This window comes from Ixodes scapularis, unplaced genomic scaffold, assembly GCF_016920785.2.
Source record: "Ixodes scapularis isolate PalLabHiFi unplaced genomic scaffold, ASM1692078v2 PGA_scaffold1__304_contigs__length_218370807, whole genome shotgun sequence".
Taxonomy (NCBI): Eukaryota; Metazoa; Arthropoda; class Arachnida; order Ixodida; family Ixodidae; genus Ixodes; species Ixodes scapularis.
The window spans coordinates 31,751,152-31,776,170 of record NW_024609846.1 but is presented as its reverse complement, the minus strand read 5'-3'; the positions used below and the strand labels follow the sequence as shown (position 1 = coordinate 31,776,170).

At 44.1% G+C, this 25,019-nt stretch overlaps 1 protein-coding gene across 2 annotated transcripts in view; it reads right to left on the bottom strand.

Moving 5' to 3' along the window:
- Positions 1-24,659, bottom strand: part of LOC120839400 (tyrosine decarboxylase) — a 38,648-nt gene extending 13,989 nt beyond the window's left edge. Inside the window, exons 1-13 of one of the 2 annotated variants that reach the window (XM_042290669.1) lie at positions 24,488-24,659; positions 12,998-13,305; positions 11,647-11,760; positions 9,341-9,392; positions 8,619-8,689; positions 6,695-6,829; positions 5,804-5,947; positions 5,357-5,518; positions 2,331-2,398; positions 2,181-2,251; positions 2,088-2,107; positions 829-927; positions 647-748 (exon numbers count right to left, since the gene is read on the bottom strand). In XM_042290669.1, coding sequence (XP_042146603.1) covers positions 647-748; positions 829-927; positions 2,088-2,107; positions 2,181-2,251; positions 2,331-2,398; positions 5,357-5,518; positions 5,804-5,947; positions 6,695-6,829; positions 8,619-8,689; positions 9,341-9,392; positions 11,647-11,760; positions 12,998-13,305; positions 24,488-24,572 — 1,431 coding nt within the window. In that variant the 5' untranslated portion in view covers positions 24,573-24,659. The remainder of the gene's footprint in view (positions 1-646; positions 749-828; positions 928-2,087; positions 2,108-2,180; positions 2,252-2,330; positions 2,399-5,356; positions 5,519-5,803; positions 5,948-6,694; positions 6,830-8,618; positions 8,690-9,340; positions 9,393-11,646; positions 11,761-12,997; positions 13,306-24,487) is intronic. The other variant, XM_040209678.3, reaches the window with a different exon arrangement.
- Positions 24,660-25,019: the final 360 nt, after the last annotated feature.

Here is a 25,019-nt window from a genome sequence, read left to right as displayed (position 1 = left end):
GCGCATTTATTACAGGGGTGCTGCTCTTAAAAATCCGCATAAAGACCTTCGATGAAAAGAAAGAGATATGTCAGGCCTAAAAAAACGTCTTTCAAAAGTTCATCAAGCAACATTGATGGTCGACATATCTTGGAAACGAAGCGCGATGAATAGACCCGAGATAGCTGACGCAACCTTCGTGTCCAATCCATGCTCACACTCAAAAAAAAAAAAAAAAAAAAATGTGTGTGTCTACTTTTACGCGCAACAATCGGAGAGCCAATCACCGCCACTTACGAAGGCAGCTAGGCGAATAACGATGCGGAAACATATGTTTAGACCAAAAAACGCAGTCTGACTTGTGACATTAACCAATGCACAACGTCACGCTTGCATTGCTTCGGCATCGTGATTCGCTGAGCTGCCTCCGTAAGTTGCGGTGATTGGCTCTTCGAGTATTGTGCGGGAAAGTAGACGCACAGACTTTTTTTTACAGTGCAGAGTGCGTGATCAAGCAATGGCGGTTTCTTAGGCGAGTTTGGAAATAAACGGGCGACAGGGGGACGACGTTAAACTAAAAATCACGGGGGGCTGTGAAGTCCTAGCGCTGCAATATTTTAATTTATATGTATACTTCCGAAAGGATAAGGATAATCATCGCAGATACCTTGAGCCTGAAGCAGACCAGGCCAAAGGTGACCTCGTTGATCACCTCGAAGCGCGTGTCACTGAGAACCAGCTTCTCAAACTTCTTGGCCAGGCGAACGTGCTGTGCAGAGAAAGCGAGATAGAGATCAGTCTTTCTAAACTTATCCGTTTATTATACGACTCTTAGCGAGAGGGACGCACCTCGCGGATGTAGTGCTGGAGTCCCTGAACGCCGTAGCGCCGAACCACGAACCAGAGCTTGAGCGACCTGAACCTTCGGCTCAGGGGAATGCCCCAGTGCTTGAAGCGAAGGAGAAGGAAAACGTAAATAATGGAAGCAACCAGACTATTTCCACGCGATGACCTCAGTTATTAGTGCCGACATGTTTTGGTGGAACCCTCTGATGGTTTCCGCTCCCAACTTCACGACCAGCATTTGCCTCACCGCGATTAGCAGGATTTGTCTCTGCCTCGCCATGATTGACAGGATTTGCCGCTCTGTGAACCGGCGATTGGGTAGGCATTATCGGTGTTTAGGAAGCTACGGTTTGGCCAATCGCGAACTTCGACCACAGCGACGCTTTTGGTGGCGCACGTCGCTCATAGTTGGACGCGGAAGCCACGTCCTGATTCGTGCGTAAGAGCTGACAATACGAAAGCAATAGGTTGAGGGGTATGGTTTGGCCGCTGCTGCTGGGAGGGCTGCTACAGAGAACCTTCCAAATCACTGTTTGAAAATATTTTAATATTATCTACTTGGGTATCCGAGAGATGAACTGGTGAACCACGAATACCGAAGGAAGCCCTAATTTAGTAGCAAATATTTTTTTTTTTTCTGGAACGCTTAGAACGTTTCCTATGAGACTGATTACCCCTAAGCTATGTCGCACAGCGAAAAAAATTATTAACGGGTTGAATATGGACGACATAAATATAACTATATATTGAGGAAAGAAAAAAAAAACAGCATTAGAGTTGTGAGTGAAGAATCCTTTGAAAGCTGAATACGTAGCCGACGTTTTGTTAAAATACAGAGGCCAGATTCCCGAAAATTTCTTACGACAAAAAAGTTCGTAAATTTATCTTACGACAAAGTTACGAACCTTTGAGTATTCCCGAAGCAAAATGTTCGTAAGTTTTGCGTAAGGTACGACGAAATCCGTAACTTACGCAAAACTTAAGCAAAACTTGCAAATATTTTGCTTCGGGAATACTCAAAAGTTCGTAACTTTGTCGTAAGATAAATTTACGAACTTTTTTGTCGTAAGGAAGTTTCGGCAATCTGGCCTCAGCTTCTTTAGAGTAAAGTAGCCAAGCCGAGTCTCTGATCGAAACGTCGGTGGCCACTCTAAGGATTGTAAAAGGGGTTTCGTCAAGCCCTTTCTGCCAGTTTCGACTAGGTCAATTATTTGTTTGAACCACATATGGGAGAAAATTGGACGTGAGCTCGGTCGCCTTACCCTGTAGTCAATCGCCTTGTCTGCAAGGAAATAGAAGTGTGAATGGGTAAGACGCTCCATGCCACTCGAGGCGTGCGAGCGTCGGACACTTACCGGAATAACTGTGTTGTAAGTACAGAGGGTCCACAACCAGAGCTTGAGTGAGCTTGAACCGATCTTTCACCCTGAAACGAGCCAAACTTGGTCAGTGATCTCAATCTTTCTTGGGCGGTGGCTTAAAAAAAATGCGTCTGTTTTACTTACCACATTAAAGAACAATCGAAGTTGACGAGCATCCATTTGTTAGGGTTTAGGTTGAAAGACATTGCATACTGTAAAAGAAAAAAAAAAAAAAAGAAAAAAAGGATTGACGAGTATTCTGGTTAGTCTTAAACCCTGCGTTGAAGTTATTTTATTTACTACGGGGATGTGTTGAGCCAGTTGGTTATGATACATTACGTGTGGAACCAGCTGAACAATGTTGTTCATTGTTCAGCTGGTTCCACTCGTAATATTATTTCATTTGTTTGCATCGCTACATAAATCCGTAATAATGTTCTCTCCTGTCTAAACTTAAGAGTCTCGCAAAACGAATTACACAGAAACAAACCAATACATCGCGATATTATTCTGAAAGTAAGTTTTGAAAGGTGGACGTGCATTATCTAATATTTATTAGGTCCCTTAGCACAGCAGATATCAAATAAAAAAATAATCAAAAGCGAACAATTTGGGAGTATATTTAAGTTACTGTAACTAGTTATAATAGCTTAAACTAAAAGCGTATTAACTGGATTAACTGTAAGTTAGTTTAATTTTTGGTGTGAGACAAAATTTAGATTAATTTCTTCCTTTTGAAAATTAAGTTTACATAATGCACGAATTCGATTAAATTTTACCACCAGCGTCGGGTGTTGCCTTTCTCTGAAACCCTGCTTTGCAAAGTAAAGAACCCAATCAAGACAACACTGCCCCTTTTCTGTGTTGGGAACTGCACACGTTGTTCAACGATAGCAGCGAACCCCATCATCATGGATCATTCTAAAATTGCTCGGAACGCAGCTCCATTATATCCAGTATCATTCATTCATTCATTCATTCATTCATTCATTCATTCATTCATTCATTTGTTTATTTTTTTTTTGTACTCATAAACAGCTTTCGCCTTTGTAATGATGCGCTATTAACATACAACAAAAGGAAGAATAATTCTACAGATTGACAAGGGAAAACTTGAACGCTACAAAAGACGGGTTAAAATTTATAGATTTGTAAGAGAAAACCTGAACGTTGCAAACGATTGGTTAAAGACGTCAACGCTGGAAGCATCGAAAGTATTAACAAGGTCTGAATGCGTGTCATGGGGCAGCTTTGGAAGAATGATTAATATAAAATGGAAGAGAAATTCGCAAACATCTTCTCGGACCATGAATATTTATCGCTGAAGTTAGGTCAAGGCAATCAATGACTCCGTGAAGGCATTTGAACAAAAACATTAGATCTCTGTCGAGCCGTCTGGCACTCAAAGTAGAGCAATTGTATCGTTCTATTGTTCTTCATGTCCGTAGGCAAACAAATGTCGACACAAAACTCTGGACAACTGCTGCCATCTATGAGCGATCAGAGTGTAAAGGCTGGAAAGTTTACCGCCATCTATGAGCGACGGCGGAAACCGGAAAACCGACAAGCCGGTTGTCTGGTTGCCGCCGTCGCTTTAACCTAACATAACAAACCAGACAACCGACAAGCCGGTTGTCTGGTTGGAGAGGCTAGGTTAGGTTAGGTTGACGAAAGTAATCCCTGGAGAAGGGGAACAAGAGGGACAAAGGACAAACATTAATCTCCAATCTCCAGCTGATAAAACCCGTTTGCTCTACTGACGTCTAAGCCCTGGTTAGCTCAGTTGGTAGAGCGCTCCACTTGTAATGGTGAGGTCCCGGGTTCGATACCCGGACCAGGCGGATTTTTTCGGTCGCTCACCAGTCACCTAGCTGTGTTTGGAGATTTATGTTTGTCCTTTGCCCCTCTTGTTCCCCTTCTCCAGGGATTACTTTCGTCATTCTTGTCCAGCTCGCTTGCACCTTTGCATTTACTTGCATTATAATTAGGTTAGGTTAGATGGCGGCAGCTCATAGATGGCGGCAACCTTTCCAGCCATTCCACTGGTTTTCACCAGAGTGGAAAGGTTTAATTTCTCTAAGCGTCGTCCTAGACGTCGTCCTTGAGGTTGTCCTCGAGGTCGTCCTAGAAGTTATTGTTGAGGTCGTCCTAGACGTCGTCCTCAAGGTCGTTCTTGAGGCCGTCCTAGAAGTTGTCCTCGAGGTCGTCCTAGACGTCGTCCTTGAGGTTGTCCTAGACGTCGTCCTCAAGGTCGTTCTTGAGGCCGTCCTAGAAGTTGTCCTTGAGGTCGTCCTAGACGTTGTCAAGTTCGCTCTAAAAGTCGTCCTTGAGGTCGTCCTAGACGCCCTTGAGATCGTCCTAGACGTCATCCCTGAGGTCGTTTTGGGCGTCGTCCTTTAGGCGTAATTCACGAGGTTGTTCTAGAAGTTGTCTTTGAGGTCGCTCTAGACGCCGTCCTTGTAGTCGTCCTAGACGTCGTCCTTTAGGCGTCATCCTTGAGGTCGTCCAAGGAGACGTCCTTGAGGTCGTCCTAGACGCCGTCCTCTAGGCATCGTCCTAGACGTCGTAAAGATAACATCTTCGCTGGTCCTCCATCTTCACGTGAAATAGAAGGGTTCTACATTTTTTTGACTGTACTGCAACGAGAAACACTTGTAAGAACTTAACCCCTGAAGTAACTGTAACGTGAGTACTTCTGCAGCCTTTAAATTGAGGCTTCTTTCCATTCACAATTCATTGAGCGATTGCCGCACATATGGCCTAGCAAGATCGAGGTTTTTTTTTCAAGGTGCAACAATCCGTTTTTTAGTTTGGTGTTCTCTGACTCTAAGATAATGATAGCTGCCCCCTGAAGTCTAAAGATCTACGAATTTTGTTTGGATACACGTTTCTCTTTTGTATAATACCAGCATTCAAAGTCTCACACCCATCCCTTTCATCGTGTAAAGAAAAGGAATGTAAGCGGTCCATTACTTTCTCTGCGCGAAGGCGGCTCGACTTCTGTCGCGCATTAATGTGGGAGGCGCATGAAGATAATATAAAGATTTATAAACTTCGTGAAGTTAATCTAACAAAAGGAATGAAGCTAAAATTGTTTTAGCGCATTCTTAGGGCGAACCACGCGTTTGCATGGTGCATCGAATTGACGGGAAGCAGACATGCGGTCATACCTCTAGTCCCTTGTGGAGATGCTGGAACTCCGGGCAGATGAAGGCGCTGCCGGCGTAGGCGGCGTCCACGTGCAGCCACGTGCCCTCCTTTTGGCACAGGGGCCCGATCTCGGCGAGGGCGTCGAACGAGCAGCACGACGTCGTGCCCAGCGTGGCGCTCACCTGCGGCGGGAATGGTCTTGGTCTCTCTGCAGTTACGGTTTGCCCCGAACGAAGGGCGGCAGGAGAGGCGCCACCCGCAAAGAATATCACTCCGCGCTGCACTTTGCATCTTGCAAGTCTAGATGCGTGAACATAATAGAAGCCCTGCGCTTTTGAGGCTCTCGGTGACGTGACAATTCAACACGCCGACGGTCGAGAGAAGACGGCCTTTACGAGCGACGAACGAGGGAAGGCTCAAGGAACAGATGGGAGAGATTCACGCGCCCCGACGCTGAGTTTACTCACAAAAAAGGGGATGAATCCGGCCTTGCGGTCTTCCTCGATGGCGGCGGCGAGCACCGAGCCCCTCATCTGGAATTTCTCATCTGTGTCGAGGATGCGTAGTTTCACGAAGCCTATCATGGCTGCCTTCTCCACGCACGAGTGGGCCTGGGAAAGACAGAACACAGACAGTCGTCTCAAAATAGATTTTGTTTTGTTCTTAAAAATAATCCCGATACCTTTAGTGTTCTTATCCCTCGAACTGCGTTGGAGATAGCCCTTTTATATGAGGGTGTTTTAATGCAAACGCATTAACAGTCTCATGAAGCGAAGCCGGTGACGTCGGCGAAAACGGTAATTAAATTCCCATTGGCTTGGTGTTGTCTGTAGCGGCGAAACGGCGCCTAAATTCCCATTGGCTGCGAAAAAGTCCTCAGGGAGGTTCCTCTAAACAAATTAAATTAATGGCTTTGAAATGAAAATTTGGTACATTTCAGTCTGGGTGAGAATCGAACCCGGGCCTGCAGTATGCGTGACGAGCACGCTTCCCCGACGCCACCGTGGCTCCACGGTTCCGGCTGACTAAAGCTGTGCCTAGTGCGTGCGCCATGCTTTCGCATTCCCACACGTAAGCAGTCTTAAGTGTCTGTGCCGAATTTTTTTTCCTTTTTTTTTTTTTAGCGTTTGATTGCACTCTCAGAAGCTCCTGCATCTATACTTCCACGCTACACTAAAGAAAAGTCTGGAGCATTTGCTTTTCCGCAAAACACATGGAAGAGCTAATTGCTGTTGGGGAATACTCGGCGAATGACGTGGCTAAAAGTATGGCTAAAAAAAAAAAAAAGAAACTTTCTGCGCTGTACCATGGCGCCACTGTACACCCCCAATGATGGTTCAAAGATGGAAATACTGCACCTCTTTGGAGCAGTAAGCCATGAGCTTGGAAAGCAAGACCCCTTCGTCCACGAACGGCTGTTCCTGCTTCAGCTTCTTGATGGTGGTGTACCGAGCAGCCAGCAGGGTGACGAGAACGCACTCACTGGCGCTCGACTAAGGAAACAAAAAGAGTGGACACGGTTTAAGGGCTTCGCATACCGTCCATGACAATTAACAATAACATCGTATTGCTGAGGCCCGCAAAGACACGTTCACGTTTGTAGGCGGGACTCAACAGCAAGTAGACCTATACTGCGACAATTTTCTACGGCAACCTTTCGGCATACTTCGGGGACAAATGCAACGTACACACGCAGAAACTACACAACGGTCATAATACATACAGTGTCCCTCAAACTTAACGCCGCCACTCGGTTACGCAAATATTAATATATTGCATGCTACCCAAAGATAAATTGGTCGCTGCAGCTGCTGGAGTACCTACCCCTGGTTGGGTTTTCATCGGAGACGAAAATCTTCACCAACTAGTTCGACCGTAGGTTCAGGAATAGCTAAAAAAGTGAAGACATCGGACCATCTCGTGGCGGCGTTAAATTTGGGGCGCACCGTACAATTCATGGAGCATAGAATTATCCCACCAACCTCTCGACTCTTTTTTTAGCAATACTGGCTGACTGCAAATAAATAAAGCTGATATATGTTATAACTTATAATAATGTGAGACATAAAAAGACGCACCCATTCATCGTAGTCACGAGCTCCCGAGTTTGCGCACCGGACAAGCCTAAAGCTGAATGATCAAGTTACATCGAAGTTCCCCACCCAGTTTCCGCCACCTTGGTTTCTTGCATTAGGCGTCGCGCACTCTCGAGAGCCCCTTGCCGTACTGCCCAGCGATTCGCTTGGAATACCAATCATTCCTCTTTCTTCGGTCAGTTGAACCATAGCCTCCTCTATACTAACAAAGCCTGGCAGTTCGACGACGGAGCCATAGAGTGCCCGGTCTCAGATTTGGAGCGCGAGGATCTGGTAGCAGAGAGCATTTCTTGGTGAAGATGGTATTCAGCGCACAGCTTTTGCAGCGGCGAGGATCCGAAACATGGTTTTCAAGCCCATAGAGTTATTACAATAAATGCGTTTATTGTAATAACTTGATGTTTAAACCCGACGAGAAAAGAAGCGGTAGCCCGAGGAACGTGAGGAGCACGAGCGGACATTCTATCGCACGGGAGAGGTGTGCTTCGGCGTCTCGCCGCAGCGGGGCGCCCGTTACATGCCTCTCCTCTCATCCGTTGTCTGCCGCTCTACCTTTTCACTTTCGATGGCCGCGTCTCGTGGCGATCTGCCAGGCTTTGTCAGTATAGAGGAGGCTATGGTTGGACCAATGAGGACGTAGAATGGGATGGTTACACAATGGCTATGCTGTCTAACTGACACAAGGGTAGACCCCTTCGTGCCACTGAGACTGCATCAACATCGGGGCGCGATGCCGCTCGCCGTTCTAATTGGATCAACTCATTAAAGGAAGGCAGACGATTAGTGCTTCCAGAGCCTCACGAGGCAGTAGCATTACACGTGCTTTTTTGTATTATTTCGAGCCTCAGACAATACAGAAGTGACTTGGAGCTGAGGCAAAGGGCGACAACAAAGGTCGCCTGACAAGGCTTCTGTGTGTATAGTATAATACCTGGTATATACGACACTTCCAACATGGTATGACCAGCAGGTGCCTGAAATTCGTGCCACAGTTCGGCGTGCACATCAGCGGTTAGATCACGAGTAGACATGACTAGAGGGAGAAAGTTATAGCGAGATTAAGAGTCTGTAGCCCAGAAGAAGATGCAACACTGTCATCAGTTCTAGCGCCCTTTGAGTCATAGCTTGATTGAGTCGTCATCATCATCACTGTCAGTGAACTGAAGGGCACGCTGTCAGCGCTTACCTGTATAACGCCCCCGCCCTTGCTGTTTCCAGAGAGGCAGAGGAAGTCTTCGGGCAGGTTTATCATCTTCCCTGGGACATACATGTAGTGCTAGTCACCTTTGCGAATCGAGCACTCGAAGAAATATGTAATGCTATTATTTATCAAGTTAATTGAATCGACATTGTTTTCCCAATTTTTGAACATCATCATTGAAGCTACATGAGGGCAGTTTCCAAAGATTTATAGTACTCTAGCCAAACACAGTCATAACTAATTACTGAATAGCTTGCAAGACGATCGGTATTACTAATTATTTGTTGCTTATCCAGTGAAAAATTATCCTCACAATTTTGAGGCCTAATTTCAGAATGATATGAATTGGAGATGAACGTGTCATTATTTTTATGGTGAACAACGATTATCTTTTTGTCTAAGTCACTAATGGGATTGTCAATTGCTCACAGCGACCGCGGTAAACGGGATGACTCTATAAGGAACCTATTTTTTATACTGTTCGAGCTAGTTACACAGGATAGGTAAGTCATGATTACAGTTCTTTTAAATATATTATTTCATTGTATGGTACCCTTAGCCTGTAGTTTGCAACAAAAAGAAAATTTAGTTATTTTCCACAATTTGTTTCAAGGGTTAATCCAAAATAAAGGAAGGGTAGTACAATTTATTATAAAAATATATTCAAAAACTGTCACAGTTGCGTGCTGTTCTGTAGCAGAACTTACCGATCCAATCCAGCATGATGACCTCTAACTCGGTGCAGGCTGGGCTGGCTGCCTGTCAGCGAAACAATGAAAAAGACGCGTTTTGTATGTACAGGCAATTCTCTAATTTCCTTCGGTCTCAAACGGATAATTGTTGTAGTAAGGTGTCTAAACTTCCACGATAGAGCCGTAATCAAAGAGGTTGTAACGAAATGTCAGATTCGAACAGAACAAACAACCTAGTTCGAAATATGTACAATTATAATCGCGTATTCTTAATAAAGGCTTTTAAATAACACCTAGAATTCATATTGTTACGCATTATTCGAAACGTATCCGTGTATCGTTTGTCACAACGATTAATTGGACGTTATCTTAGACTCTTAAGATACCCACTAACGCTCGGCTTCTACGGGGTTTGATAGTCGATGGCAGCTCTCCCGTAAATCCCATTCGTTTCCATTCCCCTATTCTAAAACTAACTGTTTCGTGCAAAATCCTAATAGTAGGTCGGTGACTCGTTTATGAAGAGAAATACGCGGGAGTATTCATGCGACATGTCAGATGCGCGTCGAATCTTTTTATCGCCCAGGCAAAAAAGTGCCGAGTCACCGAGCTGTAGACGCATGCGCGGCGCCTGCTATTTCTCAAAAGAAAGCGACTGCGCATGCTCGAAACGCATTCCAGTATAGACAAAGATGGCAGCGAGCAGAAGGAGATTATTGGAATTTCAGGATTTAGTCTACAGATTAGCAGAGCATCGGCTGCAGCGTCAGGTTTCATTAGCTGTTTTTCTAAAGGCGTGAGAGCTTAATAAACGTTTATTATCTTCACGGGCTTCGTGATTCGGCGTTCTTATTGGTCAATTTGCAGCGGAGCGATCATTGGGACTGGCCGCGAGCCTTCTTTCAACTTCAAAAACACCGGTCTTCTTTGAATCGGTTACGTCAAAGGCGGTCGGCGTCATGCTCCAGCGACCACCCCATATAGTGGGAGGGTGAATGCCATCTTCGCCACGGGGACTCCATGACCATGCATGATCTCGAGCCGCCGCCGAGATCGACCGCTCAGTGCGAGTCATGCTCTCGAGCCGGTGGATGCGCGGGCGACGGGCATTCGGAACTCGAATGTGCGCCATACCAGTCATGACAGTTTCATCGCAAGAAATACCCATGTAGTTTACAGGTATACATGCAACCAATTTTCCTTCTCATTGCCTGATTTGATTAAAGGTTGGACAATCATCAGTCTTCCGAGTCTATCGCGGGGCAGAGAGCACGAAAGAGATTTTGGTCGTGCGTACGATATTTTCAGCCAGAGTGCCAACTCAGACAGCAACCAAGGTTCCGCGAACGACCTCAGAATGTCGCAACACCGTTACTGGCAACGCGTTATTTAGTAACACCTAACGCACTCGTTAATTTGTTTTAAAATAGCTAACGAGTGAAGTGTCTACGTTACTAACTTACGCTATCGTCTATGAAATTACGTTATTCGTGAATCGTTTCCTTTGATTAATATGGGTTTTGTTTTCGCTGAAAGGGATGCTGAACCGAAATCTGGATTCCACAAAACACGGCGGTATAAGCGTGCAACGGGATGCTACAAACACCAAAACATCACCCATACAGCAATATCTCAAACGGATAATCGTATTTTTCAAAAAAAAAAAAAAAAAAAAGGTGTAGCGTTTGACAGATATGTTGATGTCTTGTTTTTCTAAGCAGAGTCCAGAAGGAGGGGGAACGGCCTCGCGTCTTCTCCGCCTTGAGGAGGCGAAGCGAAGAGAGGAGGAAACGAGATACGTTGACGTGACGCGCCTCGTCAGCCTCGTTGAACCTCGACCTCTTTTTCCAAAAATACGGCCGTCCATTCCAGATATCGCCTTACGAGTAGTGTTGTAGGGATTGTAGCGTCCCGCCTACAGGTCCCGCATGGTTATCTGAAATCCAAATTTCGGTTCCCCATCCCTTTAAAAACGAATTAGATCTAATTCTGTAAACTGCGCCGAAGAGGGGAAATAATAGTTTCTTCTCCGCGACATCACTTATCCAATCAGAATGAAAACAAAACTATTCGACGATCTTGATAAAAAAAAATATAATAAACACAATGACAACACACTCTAAACGTGTAACTGCTGTAGAAGTTCGTATCCGCATCTTATGGCTGCTGAAAAATATTGAAACCTAAGGTAACGAAAAATTAACTTTCGTGAGTTATTGGAAGCAACGGTAACGGTCTCTCGTTACGTTTAGGGAAAGCAAGGCATCTCGGTAACGCGTTAGCTTTTGACGAACGGTAACGTTTCGGTAACGGGCACTCACCCAGGAGAAGCCGACGCAGCCGATGCCGTCGGACAACATGTCTGCCAGGATGGACGGGTACGAGTTGCCCGCCGGGAAGTACGCGTGGAAGTGGGGGTGCTGCCAGTGAGTCACCTGCAGTCGAGAGACGTCCTTCTCGAAACAAAAGCTTTTCTTTCTCTTCTATAAGACGCAGGCTGTACGCATACTTAATCGAATAAATGAGGCTGAAAAATTCCAAGAGTGAGAGTTGTTAGAAACTTGCCAAAAATATTTGCCCAGAAACCGGTACTTTATACTTTACTACTCCATGATTAATTATATTTTCAAAAATTCTCGCAAACCTGGTTATTTTTGATATCAATATTACGATAGAGTCTCAAAAATCTCTGCGCTACAAACCTCACGGCAGCTTGAGCTACGAACTCCGAAACAACATGAAAGTCTAAGTAACGAGGGACATGGATTTTCATACTTCATTCGATTATCTGCAATTATTTAGTGAGAGGTGGTAGTTAGTATAATACTACGCAGCACAGGCAATCGCAAAGAGTCACGAAAGTTGATCGTTAACCCCTCAAATTGCAGCAAGACCACTTTGCTGGTTCTTCCAGCTCCCTCGTAGAATGACCGCGCGGAGGAGATAACTTATACGGATAGAAAGTCAAGGAGAGGAGGAGGCGAGAGGGGACGTCAGAATACCCAGCGCTGGTTGGAATAATTAGTGGGTAGACGCAAAACTAGCTGCATTTGTCTCTACTCACTCTTTGAATGCGTTCCGACAACAAACGCGTTCGGACAGTGAGTAGAGGCAAAGACAGCTAAATTTGCGTCCTAGTCCTTCCAACCAGAGCTCGTTGTTCCCACGTCCCTTCCTCTACCTCAGTTTCTCCCTGTATAAGTCACTGTGTACATGTGTCCAAGGGGGACCTCGCTTTGCACGAGCTTGACTAATCTGTACGGAGGCTGCCCTGTATCAAAGCCGGCCTCCTTTCCAACACCCAGGCTAGGAATGCCGATTCACTGGACGCATGCGTGGTGCATGCTCTTCCGCAGAAGAGGTCCATACTTGGCACGCTCAGGAGGCCTTCTATAGCCCAGTCTACAAAGATGGCAGCGAGAAGAAGGAAATAATTGTTCCAAGAAGCGAAAAAGTTCAAGCCGAACTGGTTGGGAAACATAATCTAAACCCTGGGACGCTGACAAGACGACACGTCTTGCCCTTTATTTTATTAAAGGACAAAGCGACACTTGTTATCCTTAATAAATGACGTGTCATCTTGTCCTTCATTTAATATGAACGAGACGACACGCGTTTCTATTATTTGTCTCGGGGTTTATATTAGGAATGAATGGAGCGGTCCCCACGCACGCCTGGCATGATGTAGCGTTCCACGTCGGCCATGATGCGGTCCCAGTCCTCGGGCTGGTCGGGCGCCTTGGCCGGCAGCTGGTCCTTGAGGTAGCCCGGCTCGCACTGCGGCGTCACTCTCCGCTCCGAGATGGTCTCCAGGTAGCGGGCGATGTAGTCCACCATCTCGCAGCCCTTGACCCGGAACTCGGCTGCGTCCATGCCCTGGGAAGGCCTGCTCGCGTCCTGCACCTGTTGTATCTGCTGCTGCTGCTGGGGCTGGACCGCCAGCTGCTGCTGCTGCTGCTGCTGCTGATGCTTGTTCCGGGCTGCGCAGGTACACCATGGTCGTAGAGCAGATGCAAAAGACCTCGTTTTGCCTCCCACTAATGTATATACACTCTACAGGGTGTTTCACGAAAGGTGGACAAATTCGATATTGCCGAAAATACGCGTCCCAAAAAAAAATGGCTTGTGTCGTTTTGGCCTTGGGCCAGGGACCTATTTAGGAAAATTATTAAATTCTGGGATAATTGAGTTGTTAATTACTTTTGCGTAATTAAATTTTTAATATTGCGTTTTAGGGCATGTTTCCAATTAGAAAATTGCTCAGCATCATCGAAAAACAATAAATCAACAAATTGCTGAACGATAGAAGGTACGGGAAGCATATTACGGCTTTCTGAAAACCCTACAAATTCAACGGGTTTTAGGGTTTCGGTTTGCTATCGGACCGCATCTCGGCCCCGACGGCACCGCGACCCGTGGAGAAACTGTGCAACCAACCTCTGCTGCGTTGCGCGAGGATAGCGCAGGAGAAGTTGGTTGCTCTATCGTTTTCTTTAAAGTGATTTTTAACGCTTACCCACAATGCCAATACGTTGTTGTGAGTCCGTCAGTGCATTTTCCGCTAAATCTAGCGAGAAAAGTGGCGTCACGTGACCTATACACCCTGGGTAAATTGACGGCACGTGACCTATACATCATCTCAAATTCCCCGCTATATTTAGCCAAAAGATTTACGTCTTGTGGCCAAAAAATCGATACAGTTCCCCGCTAAATTTAGCAGGAAATTAACGTCACGTGACCTTTACACCAATTCAGTTGCTCGCTAAATTTAGTGGGGAAAATCGATGCCAGGTTCCCTGAGGTCACATGACCTATACAACTATTCACCTTCCCCGCTAAATTTAGCGGGAAGATATACGTCACGTGATACACCAATTCCCTCACCAATTTCCGATAATGCATTTCATGCCTTACAAAAGTTTAAAGGTAAAAGTCGTGATTGGTCTTATAAAAAACAATCACGAAGGGTGTTCATTATAGGCCACGCCCTGTCTTTTGACAAGATATATCTCACTGTATATTGAGCCATGTTGAGGTACAACACGAGGTTTCAGTCATTCCTTTTATCGGTGGTAAAACCACTCATCTTCTTTTTTTTCGACCGGCAAACTTCAATGAGCACGCTCGTGTTTTGCACTATGGGTGACAAAGTTTCGACTCCTCCGCCTAAATTTTAAAAGTTGTAATTTTTTTTTTTTTGTTTGAGCGGGGGGGGGGGGGGGGGGGGGGGTGTTTAAGGCGGGATTTCTTCGTGCATCCAACGGGACGACGGGCTGTCTAAACGGTCTTGAGGATTTACGGGTAAAACACCGGCACGCACGAGTGGCAAGCACACAATGAAGGCCGTGCGTGTTTTGATTGTGTTCGGCGTTTATCCCCCGTGTTTACGCGCGTTCTGAACCTCCCGAGACTACTTGTCCCTCCATCGGTCGCTGAACTCCCCGCGGCAAGACTGATACCGCACCGCTTCGCGTGAGGCCGAGCCAAACAGTAGTCGTTCCACACGAGACAGCGGGAAGGATACACGCACAACACGAAAAGAGACGGAATAGGGTTTTTTACGCGGCTATCGTTAAGTCAGAGGTCGAAACGCTTATTGGCGGCACCTTCGAGCCGAAGCTACGGAAGGTGGGCCTAAGTGGCAGTGACAGTGAAGCGAAAGGGCTCAGATAGCGGAGCGAAAACCGCACCTTATCCTCGGTGGAGCTGTCAGACGGCATTGTTGCCTCAAGCGCCTCTCGAATGACCGCAACGGGTTGCATCAGATTGCGGCCAACGCGCGAGATATACCGATGCTGAGGGTTCAAATTCGCGCGGGATCAAAGGAGGAATCACGGCCACATCATATATTTTTTTTTACAGCGGAGCTGTTAAAAGCTAGTTTCCCCAGGATCGTGTCCCCCGCAAAGAAATGAAGACACCGAACTCTGGACAGCTACCGCCATCTATGAGTGACGGTGGCAAGCAACGTAACTGGTTGCCGCCGTCGCTCATAGATGGCAGCAGCCTTTCCACTCTGGCTTGCCGACTTGCGGCCGCCCATTAGTTCCCTTTGTACAGCTCCGCTGGTCTTCCTTCTTCACCAGGGTGGAAAGGCTGAATGTGTTTTGTTGTAAATATGTGTATACGCGGCAGCTGTCGTAGCGTCTGCGTTAAGCAATGAGATATTTGCAATCATAAAAAAAAGCAAAAAAAAAAAAAAAAACAGCCTTATAACGATATACAAAAAGACAAAATGACAAGTTCTGAAAATTCTGTATATTTTCTGGATAAATGGGAATAATCAAGGGCGACAGTGTGTCAGTAGATTGACACTACTACTATTTTATGGTGTGCTGTGCGGTTGTTTTGATTTCTTGCCGTATTACGAAAAATACCATATGTTCACTAAACTAAAAATATATATCCAGCAATTTATGTTCCCACAATATCAGGAACAAAAAGGTTTTAAAATGCACGTCAAAGATATAATTTATATTTCAATTTAAATTTCTCTGTTCCACATTGTTTCCTGTTCTTGGCTGCATTAAAAATAAATACGTTTATGTCTCAAGAGACATTGATCTACAAAAGAATCATTAACCTGATTTAAAGATATTAAAATATAGAAGCCATACTTATCAAATGAGCCCAACTCGTTTATTGAAAAAAAAAAAGATTTTTATGTTTTTTAAGCCACCCGATCTTCTAATCCCCAGAAAATAGTAATTCCCTGTTTGTAAACATTCGCAAGTTTTACAGGATACACATTGCACTGTGAAGTCACATGCACGTGTACATAACTATTTTACACTTAAAATGTTAATATGAGCTATTTTCCTAATTATAAAAAAAAAAAAAAAACTTGCGTGTTTTACTAGAGATATAGTTGGCACAGTGGTAAATATAATGCGTGATTAGTTCACTTTAGCGCCTTCTCCCTGTGATCTCCGAGGCCCTGAATGACCTAGGTGGTGTTAACAAAACAGACGTTACGACTTTCTTTTTTCTTTTTTTATTTGGGTTACAATTAGTGACCTTATGGCTGTTTTGGTTCGACAGTTCGCCAGGGTGATTAACGTTGACGCGATTATTTTCACTGTCTATGATTTTGTTGCCTGCTGCAGTCGCATTTTCAACGAATAATTTTTTTCTCTCGAAGTATTATACCTCGAGTTTTTTATAATTTGATTAAGCAAACTTGTGTTTTTTTAATTCGTCCACACCACAAACAAATTGTCCAACACTAATCGTTGAAGTTATGAAGCTGAAAACTACAGCTGACATTCGATTAGTCTGTTTATGCATAAGAGGGCACGCGCGTTTACGATAAGAGTATGTTTTGTTTTGCTTTCTTGTCGTCTGCAATGGACATATCTAGCAGATGGTATAAGAAAAGGAAGCACAAAACAAAATTCTTTTTGAAGTACACTTTGTTATGTCTATCGTGGAAAGTTTTCGACGACGAAGTCTTAGGGAAGCAAGACAATGCACACGTGATGTCTTTGAGGTGATCACAGTCTCTCGCCATTTCTGCGTCTCTGTGTCATGTATTTATGTACTTGACACGGTGGACACGTTCTTCGTAATGATCGGCGTTTCTTTTCTTTTTTATTTACAGATACATGCTAGGATTTGACGGCCTAGGAACGCGGCCAAATGAAGTGTTTTTACGGAACGCCGTAAAATGTTTCCCCCGCGTTAAATCTTTCTAAAAGGAGTTGATTAATGGTTTTTGATGACGCTCAGCAAGTTTCTAATTGGAACCACATGTCTATTTTACTATTTAAAAAGTTAATTAAGAACTTTTACTTAATTAACCGACTGATCGTTACGATTAGCTCCCTATACTATGTCCCCCTGGCCATATAACTCACCAGCAAAAATTGCAAAAATGTAGCTTTCATTGTTTTTTAAAAGAAATCTGTAAATATTTAAAAATAAAAAAAGACCATATATTCCTGTAACGCCGAATTAGAGCGCAGCTCTTGAGGAGGAGGAGGGGAAGGTACGGAGAGGATGCTATGCCCCTCGTCCTCTCCTGCTTGCCTCCCATTTAGGGGAACATTTTCCGCTAAATTTAGCGGGGAACTTTCTTTGCTCAGATTTCGCGGGGAAAATTTTCCGCTAATTTTAGTGGGGAAATTTTTTCAGCTAATTTTATCGGGGAATTTTTTCAGCTAAATTTAGCGGGGAAAAGTTCCGCTTAATTTTGCGGGGAAATTTACCCATAATGCATCGCGCGGTTACGCCGACGCTGACGCCGCTCAAACCGGAATCGGGCGCCTAAGAGCTGCGCTCTAAAAAAATAAACATAACGAAAGTACTTTATAAAAGTTTGATCTTTGTCGAAGCTGCCAAAAATTGAAAAATCCAAAGCGTTCGCTCCGTGGATGGCAGGGAGCAAGGATATGTGCGATTGCTGCTCCGCTCAGTTCTTCGGAAGAAAACCATTTTTACACTGTGCGTCATGTACACGCCGGTTCCACTGCAAGTGCGTCAGGTAGGACGCGACATCTTCATGCAGTCTGCAAACAGGAACTGCAAACGCAAGGAGTGTTCAAGGCACGCCTCCCGCGACGAGGCTTATCGGTGCTGAATCTGATGGCGGGGCTACGTACACTTTACTGGGAACATTGACATCGGCGGAGGGGACAACGGTCAATCGGCACATGCGGGAGTTTCCTCCGAATGTCTTTCGTGGCGCTCTCGTCTCGGTTTGATATTTTTATAGCCGAGGTAAATCTTCCAGGTGCGGACAACAGTGCACTCCTCAGGGAACTTTCCCAACTTCGCCAAACGGTTGTGAACGAGACCATCGCGACTGCTCCCAAAGTCGCGTCATCCGTCGCCCCGGAATCAATGGCGCCGCCCTACGTTTCTGTTGCTCTAGGTGGCCGCCCCAAGTCTTCGCCTCATGGACAAGGTCGTAGCGTCCCCATAAATGCAACTGACAGTGGGATTATGTCATCGATCGCACATCTAGGTAACGGTGCGTCTGCCAACGCGGCTCAGAAAGAGAATGACCATTCTCGCCCTAACCATGATAGTTATACAAGCCCTTAGGTCTCATACGGCCAAGTTACAAATTGAGACATCAGAGCAGTGCCTCGCGCACCGCCTTCGGAAGGCTTGTTTGTGTCCCCGTCGGGGTACAGCCACGACGGTCTCATAAATCGAAGCTACCGCAAAAACCGTTTTCGCGGTAAAAAAAAGAAAAGGTTAGTGATGTGCACGTGAATAAAGTAGCTATATCCAAAATACAATTCGTTTCTTCTTGCCGTGTATGAAAAGTCGTTAGAAGAGTTGAACAATTCCGATGTCTGCCCCAGATGGCACTCTTTTTTCCCTTTTTTGGGAGGCTGCCTTTTTCCCGGCATTGCGTGGCTGTTTCGAAGAACGTAAGTCAAGGCGATCATGGCTCGCAATCCTAATGTATAGATAATCAAAAGGTCCTTGGTCTTAGAACCAAAACAGGTTAATGCAAGTCTAATCTACTCGGTTGTGATTACAATACTCTATTGCTGCATTGTCGGAAACCTGGCTTCATGACGGTATTGCCTGCAGTGGTAAATATTTTCCATCCCTTTGGTGCGTGTTTCGCAGAGATTATGGCTATACTTCCGGGGTAAGATATGACGATGGTGTACTGATAGCTTGCAGGCAATCTTTGAACGCACATAGATGTAAAGATTTAGAAACTTAACAAGAATTGGTCTGGTTGAGATACCCCCTGCTCATGAGATCAACCTTCTTATTGGATCATATTATTTTCCCCCTACTTGAGATTTTGCACTTTTTATTGTCCACTTCAATTTTCTTGAAAACAACGTAGATGTGACTAAATATCGCTCACAAATTTACGAAAATTTTAATCTACCAAAGGCTAACTGGTTTTCTGGTATCATTGGCAGTGAAAGCTCACACACGCATTTATAAGCGTCTTGTTCGTTCAATTATATACATTTAAATGATTTTACGGCACAGAGCGTATCTGCGAATTGCTCCCGCAAGATTCTTCATTTAGTTTTATCTAAAGTCTATGCCTCAGAAGTGGCTCGTGTAAATGATCAACTAGTAAATGCTGATGCTTACCACCCTCCAATAGCAATCTTGTTTTCAATGTGTTGCATTATAGAAAACGCTCGTACGTCTACTCTGCCACACAACACTCGGAGAGCCAATCACCGTAACTTACGGAGGCAGCTCAGCGAATGGCGATGCCGAAACATATGTTTAGACCAAAAAAACGCAGCCTGAGTTGTGACATTAAGTAATGCAAGCGTGACGTTTTGCATTGCTTAATGTCACAACTCAGACGGCGTTTTTTGGTCTAAACATATGTTTCGGCATCGTCATTCGCTGAGCTGCCACAGTAAGTTGCGTGATTGGCTCTCCGAGTGTTGTACGGGAAAGTCGCACGGGATTTTTTTATTGTGAAAGTGAAAGGCCATATCACCTTGCTAAGTACTGAGATATGCACATCATAGTCTCAGTGATTTTTTTAGTTTATTTAATATCTGAATACATATAGACTAATATATTGCAAGATTCGAATATCCATTTTATGGTGGAATGTCTCATATCGGTAATAAATAATACAGTGTATATATTTATTCCTAAGCTCCTCCAACCTACATAGAAGTACCTCGAATGGTTCTCCAATAATTTTCGTCATCACTTAAGGTCAAAATGACATTTCCATTTGTTTTACAAAAAGATAAAACTGAACTTGTGGCACGAAAAATATAGCACATATCGTGAAATAACAAGAAACTCCTAGCGGATTAACAGTACCTATTGTAAACAGGTAGAGCTTAGCCAAAACGAGCGACCCGAAGAATTTTGGCGCTTTGTGAAGAGGCATACCAGCAAGGATCAACCAATATAACGCTACGCAATAGATCTGCTGTTCATATGTCCCCAAAGTCTGTTTGCGAGTTGTTTGCACATAATTTTAGTTGATGATATTTCAATGTTAACGCCATGCTTCGCCTTTAATTGACACGGTGTTTTGACGACTGTATGCCAGTTACGAGCGTTACTGTTTATAAGGGGCTTTCGGCTATCGGAAAACTAAATTCTAAACTATCGAAAGGATCCGATGGTATTCCCAACTTTATTGTGAAGGGCTGCAGCAAAACGTTTTGCTCTTATTCTTGAGAAGATATTTGATTTGTCGCAGAATAACGGTGTCTTTCCAGAAAACTGAAAATATTCAGCTGTTGTGCCGGTTATTGAATCTAATAATCGCAGCAATGCCAGTAAATATCGTCCTGTCTCCCTTTTAAATGCATTGTCAAACGTGTTGTGCAGCCGCTTGTATAAATATTTCAAAATAAAAGCATTTTCAAGGCAGCATGGGTCTTTAGCAGGCAGATCCGTTGAAACAAATTTATGCACAATTCTTAATTATTCTATGCCAATTGTTCAAGGTAGGGGTCAGGTAGATGCAATATAATTGTAAATGTCTAAAGCCTTTGGCAAGGTTAATCACGAGTTTTCACTACGGAAACTCTATGGTCTTGGCCCCGAGTACATTGTCTGGTTCAGGAGTTGTCTACATGAAAGACAGAACCGCGTGTTAGAGTTTCTGGCTACTTGTCACGCCATTTCATGTCTATTTTGGTTGTGCCTCAGAGCTCGAATCTTGGTCCTTTGTTGTTTATTAATTTTATAAACGATCTGTTATCCTCGGTGAAACACTCGAAGGTGCTCATATTTGCAGGCAATGTAAAGCTGTTTTGGGAAGTGAACTTTATCACTGACTGTAGTTTGCTGCAAGACGATGTTTGTTAAGTACAAAAATGCTGTCTCTCGAACAAGCTACTTTTGAATCCCCGTAAAACCTTACTGATGTCTTTATCAATAAAGCGTAGCACGTCATCTTATGTATACCGCCTGGAAAATGAAACTACATTTTGGACCACACTAGTAAGAGGTCTATGAGTTTTTGTGGATGATCACCTTTTATTGTAATCCTCACGCGATCTTCATTGTTAGCCAGCTCCTGCGCACGTTTGGAATAATAGCTTGTTTAACTCATTTACCACTCATCACTGCCTGTTGAGACTCTTCAGTACTCATTAACACTTTAAACTTAGAGTTTCATCTGTCGTTTGGAACTCTATTTCTAGAACAGCAAGCGCCACTATTGAACACATACAAAAACGACTTGTACGGATAATCTACGAAAGATATTTACTTTCGCAAATATTGTTTTGAATATAATTTGAGTTCATCTAGGCTACGATTGTGCACTTTAACTAACAGGGGGTCTATTCGGGATTTTAAGATTTTGCATAGGTTAGTTTATATATCAATAAACAGTTTTACTCTTCTCGCTTCTCTACACTTCCGTATTCCTGTTAGCACAATCTCTAAAAATCGTAGAGTATTTTACCCAGATCTTTATCACTATTTATTACCGGTATCACGAATCCAGCATGTTTTAAACAAGAAGTTTTGCAAAATGTATATTTTTGTACAAATTTGCCCTGTTTTAACTTAAGCCTGCGTATGTATTTTAAGCATGTGTAGAATTTTCAGCTTGTGTATAACTTTAAGCATGTATAGTTGTAATAAATAGGTATTTTATGTTTGTGATTGCCGTAAAGGCCTTCGGGCAGTTGGCAAGCACGTGAAAATTAAACGTTCACTGAATTGAATTAAACGTAAAAGTAACGTCTGTTCAGTAGTGAAACCAAAGGCCTTCATCGTTACTTTTGCGGGACGGTAACGAATTTCAGTAACGCGTTAATATTTTCCAAACTAACGAGCAACATTGTTTCCTTACTTATATTTAGTAACGGGTACACCACTACAGAAAACCAGGAAACGTGAGAAGTACTAATCGTCGACAGAGGCAGCAGCTAAAAGCACGGAAAGGGATTAAGAATAGCTGTACGAAGGTGACTTCATAGACAGCGCGTTTCGCAGTGTAGTATCAGCAACAGCTAAACTGCTGAAAAGCTCTCGTGTGAGAGGATATCAGAAATATTTCCTTTCGGTCGACGTTTGAGCGGAGTTACCTTTTAAAGGACTGCACTTTTTTTTAACTCAGTTTATTGCAATACTTGCGATAGCTCAAACCCCTAATGCTTTTTCTGTCCACCAGCGATACTTTGAAGTTTATGAAGTGAGGAGTGAAACATAATTTTTGTAAAATTCTAGTTTCTGCCAGTTGCACATATATTATGAGAGTCACACATCTTAATACATCGCCTCCTCTTGATGATGCTTTGTCTATGAGTAGTTGTTGCTGCGACGTGGTTACAGCACTGGGGCATTTTTATGCTCCCAGATCCACGCGTATAAGCAATAATATACGCAATACTCTAATTTACAAACATCTGACACTTTTTGAAGACTCATTCACGAAAGCTCAATAATTTATCATAGGAATAAAAATCAATAACTGAGCATTAAATTAATTTTGTAACGTCGGAAAAGACCAATAGGCGTATGCGTATTAAAAAATCAAGATGTAAATTCAAGCTGTTCATTTTACCATCAGGCGAAGTTGGGACAAAATAGTTGACTGCAGATCAAACAGCGGTTTATTTCCAAAAAGGACTTTCTTTTTTTGTCCCCTTTTTTGAACTTAGTTATTTCTATGAAAACTTTCGAAGTGCCACTGCGTGATTTCCTGTTGAAAGCACCAATTCATTGGTGTTGCTTTCTCGAAGAGACGATCTTCAATGCTAGCGAGAGTTACTGCTATATACGTGTAACATTTTCTTAAGTTCTGTTTTCATTTACAGTACAAAACGCATTCGATAAGTATTTAATCAATCATTTGTTAGATTAATGTATGAATCTCCTGTTTGATGCACATCTACTCTGACACTCTCGAAAAAGACAAAGTGTCAGATTCGAAATCGTAAGGGCGATAGGAAAAAGTGATGTAGGTAAGCCTCGAGGGAAGTGAAGCTTCTCATTCAATATGGTATTTTCGGTGATATATCTAAAGAATACTTAGGTGCTGCTATCATATCCTGCCCGCGTGGGTCGATAACTGCCAGCTGGTCTGATGCTCACCTTGCGCAATATTTTCCCAGATGATGATAAAGAGTGCCGAAGAAACATTCATTCAGTGTACGGTCTTGGAATTCATGAGCTGCGAGTATCACACCTGTCTTGTGCTGTAATTCTCAGAACAACATGTAGCATGCTCCCACTTAACGTCCCACAGTATCGCCGCACCTTTCCCAGATCCCACTGAGATAGTTTTTTTTTTTATATTCTGAAACTATGTTTAGAAGCTGGACAAGGGCTTATTTTTATTAATTTTGGGTGGTATCAGTCGTGCAACAATTCTCCTTTTCAGTACTATATTTACTTTTACCGTAGTTTGTCAAGCACATACCAGCTTGAATATCTTCACAATTCAACCGAACATTGACTTCAGAAACTTTGTAAGAACGGCAAATGTCTCAGTAATCACAAGCACAAAGTTCACGTATCACTGAAGTGATACGTGAAGTGATTCTACCATTTAGCGTTGAAACATGATATGAAAACAGGCCATTAGGGCACGATCATTTCGGAACACAATCATCCGAAAACATAAAATTTCGACACCTCGAAATGAGTTTTGTTTGCATCAGGATCGAGGTAATTTAGCGGGTTATGAGCATTTAAAATAAACATGTAACGATAAAGGTGTTGACGATAATGATTACGATACTGATTATCATTATTATTATAATGATGCTACTGCCGATGATCAGGAGGATAAGTGAAGAATAGCGCCTGCACCGCTAAGTCAAAGTTTGGGTACTCAAGGTGTAGTTGACGCTGAGTATGGGTTTGAGAGACGCGAATGTTATCGCACTTTAACAGGAACATGAAATATTCTGGTGTCTCGCTCAGAGGCTAGTTACAATAATTTCGTTTCTCTCGCGACATTTCATCCACTCCAAATGAAGCGTCGGACGCCATTCTGCAGCCGCTGTCCATCTGCACGCACAACATACAAACGACATTCGCTGCCTACAGAAGGAGCTACGGACGCGCCCGAAGCCTGTTGGATTCCTACAATGCTCCACATGTCTGCAAACAGTTCCTGCTTGACCATTCTGACAGAAGGGTCGTACAAGGACGGCCCAGACAGTGTCTGCACACTGGATGATGTATTCCAAGATGGTTTGCACGCCGGACCGGGGTGCTCCGGGGGCTCACCCATCTCGTCCTGCTTGCCCACATCCCGGGCGTCGATGTTGAGCAGGCAGTTGAGCCGGCTCAGGAGCACATCCAGCGGCTTCATGGGAACGTGCGTCCGGGCTCCTCTCTCTGAAAACTGGCGACCCGAGTGAGCCGAGAGGTTTTTGCCCCGCAGATAGCCGCCGAGAGGAGACAGGTGTTGGCCGCCGATCAGCAAGTGACGCCGTGTGATACCGGGACCGGAGAGTGGCGCCGATAGGCCACCGCTCTCGGAGCCACGTGGTGTTGCTTCAGATCGATCCCTGATTGCACGGGCACGTATCTCGCGACCGGGGTAAACAAGGGCGCATCCATTCAAAGGAGAAACAAGGGCTTCCGACGTCCTTCTTGGACCCTATCCAGTTCATTCTCGTATTCCATACTCCGTTTCCCGCAAAAACCGAGCGCATACAACGCTGCGATTGGTGGAGCCAATCAATTAGCGCCAAAAGTGCATCGTCACGGCGTTCGTCGCCTTTGTACGTCTGCTATTGCCGGCTGAACCAAGCAC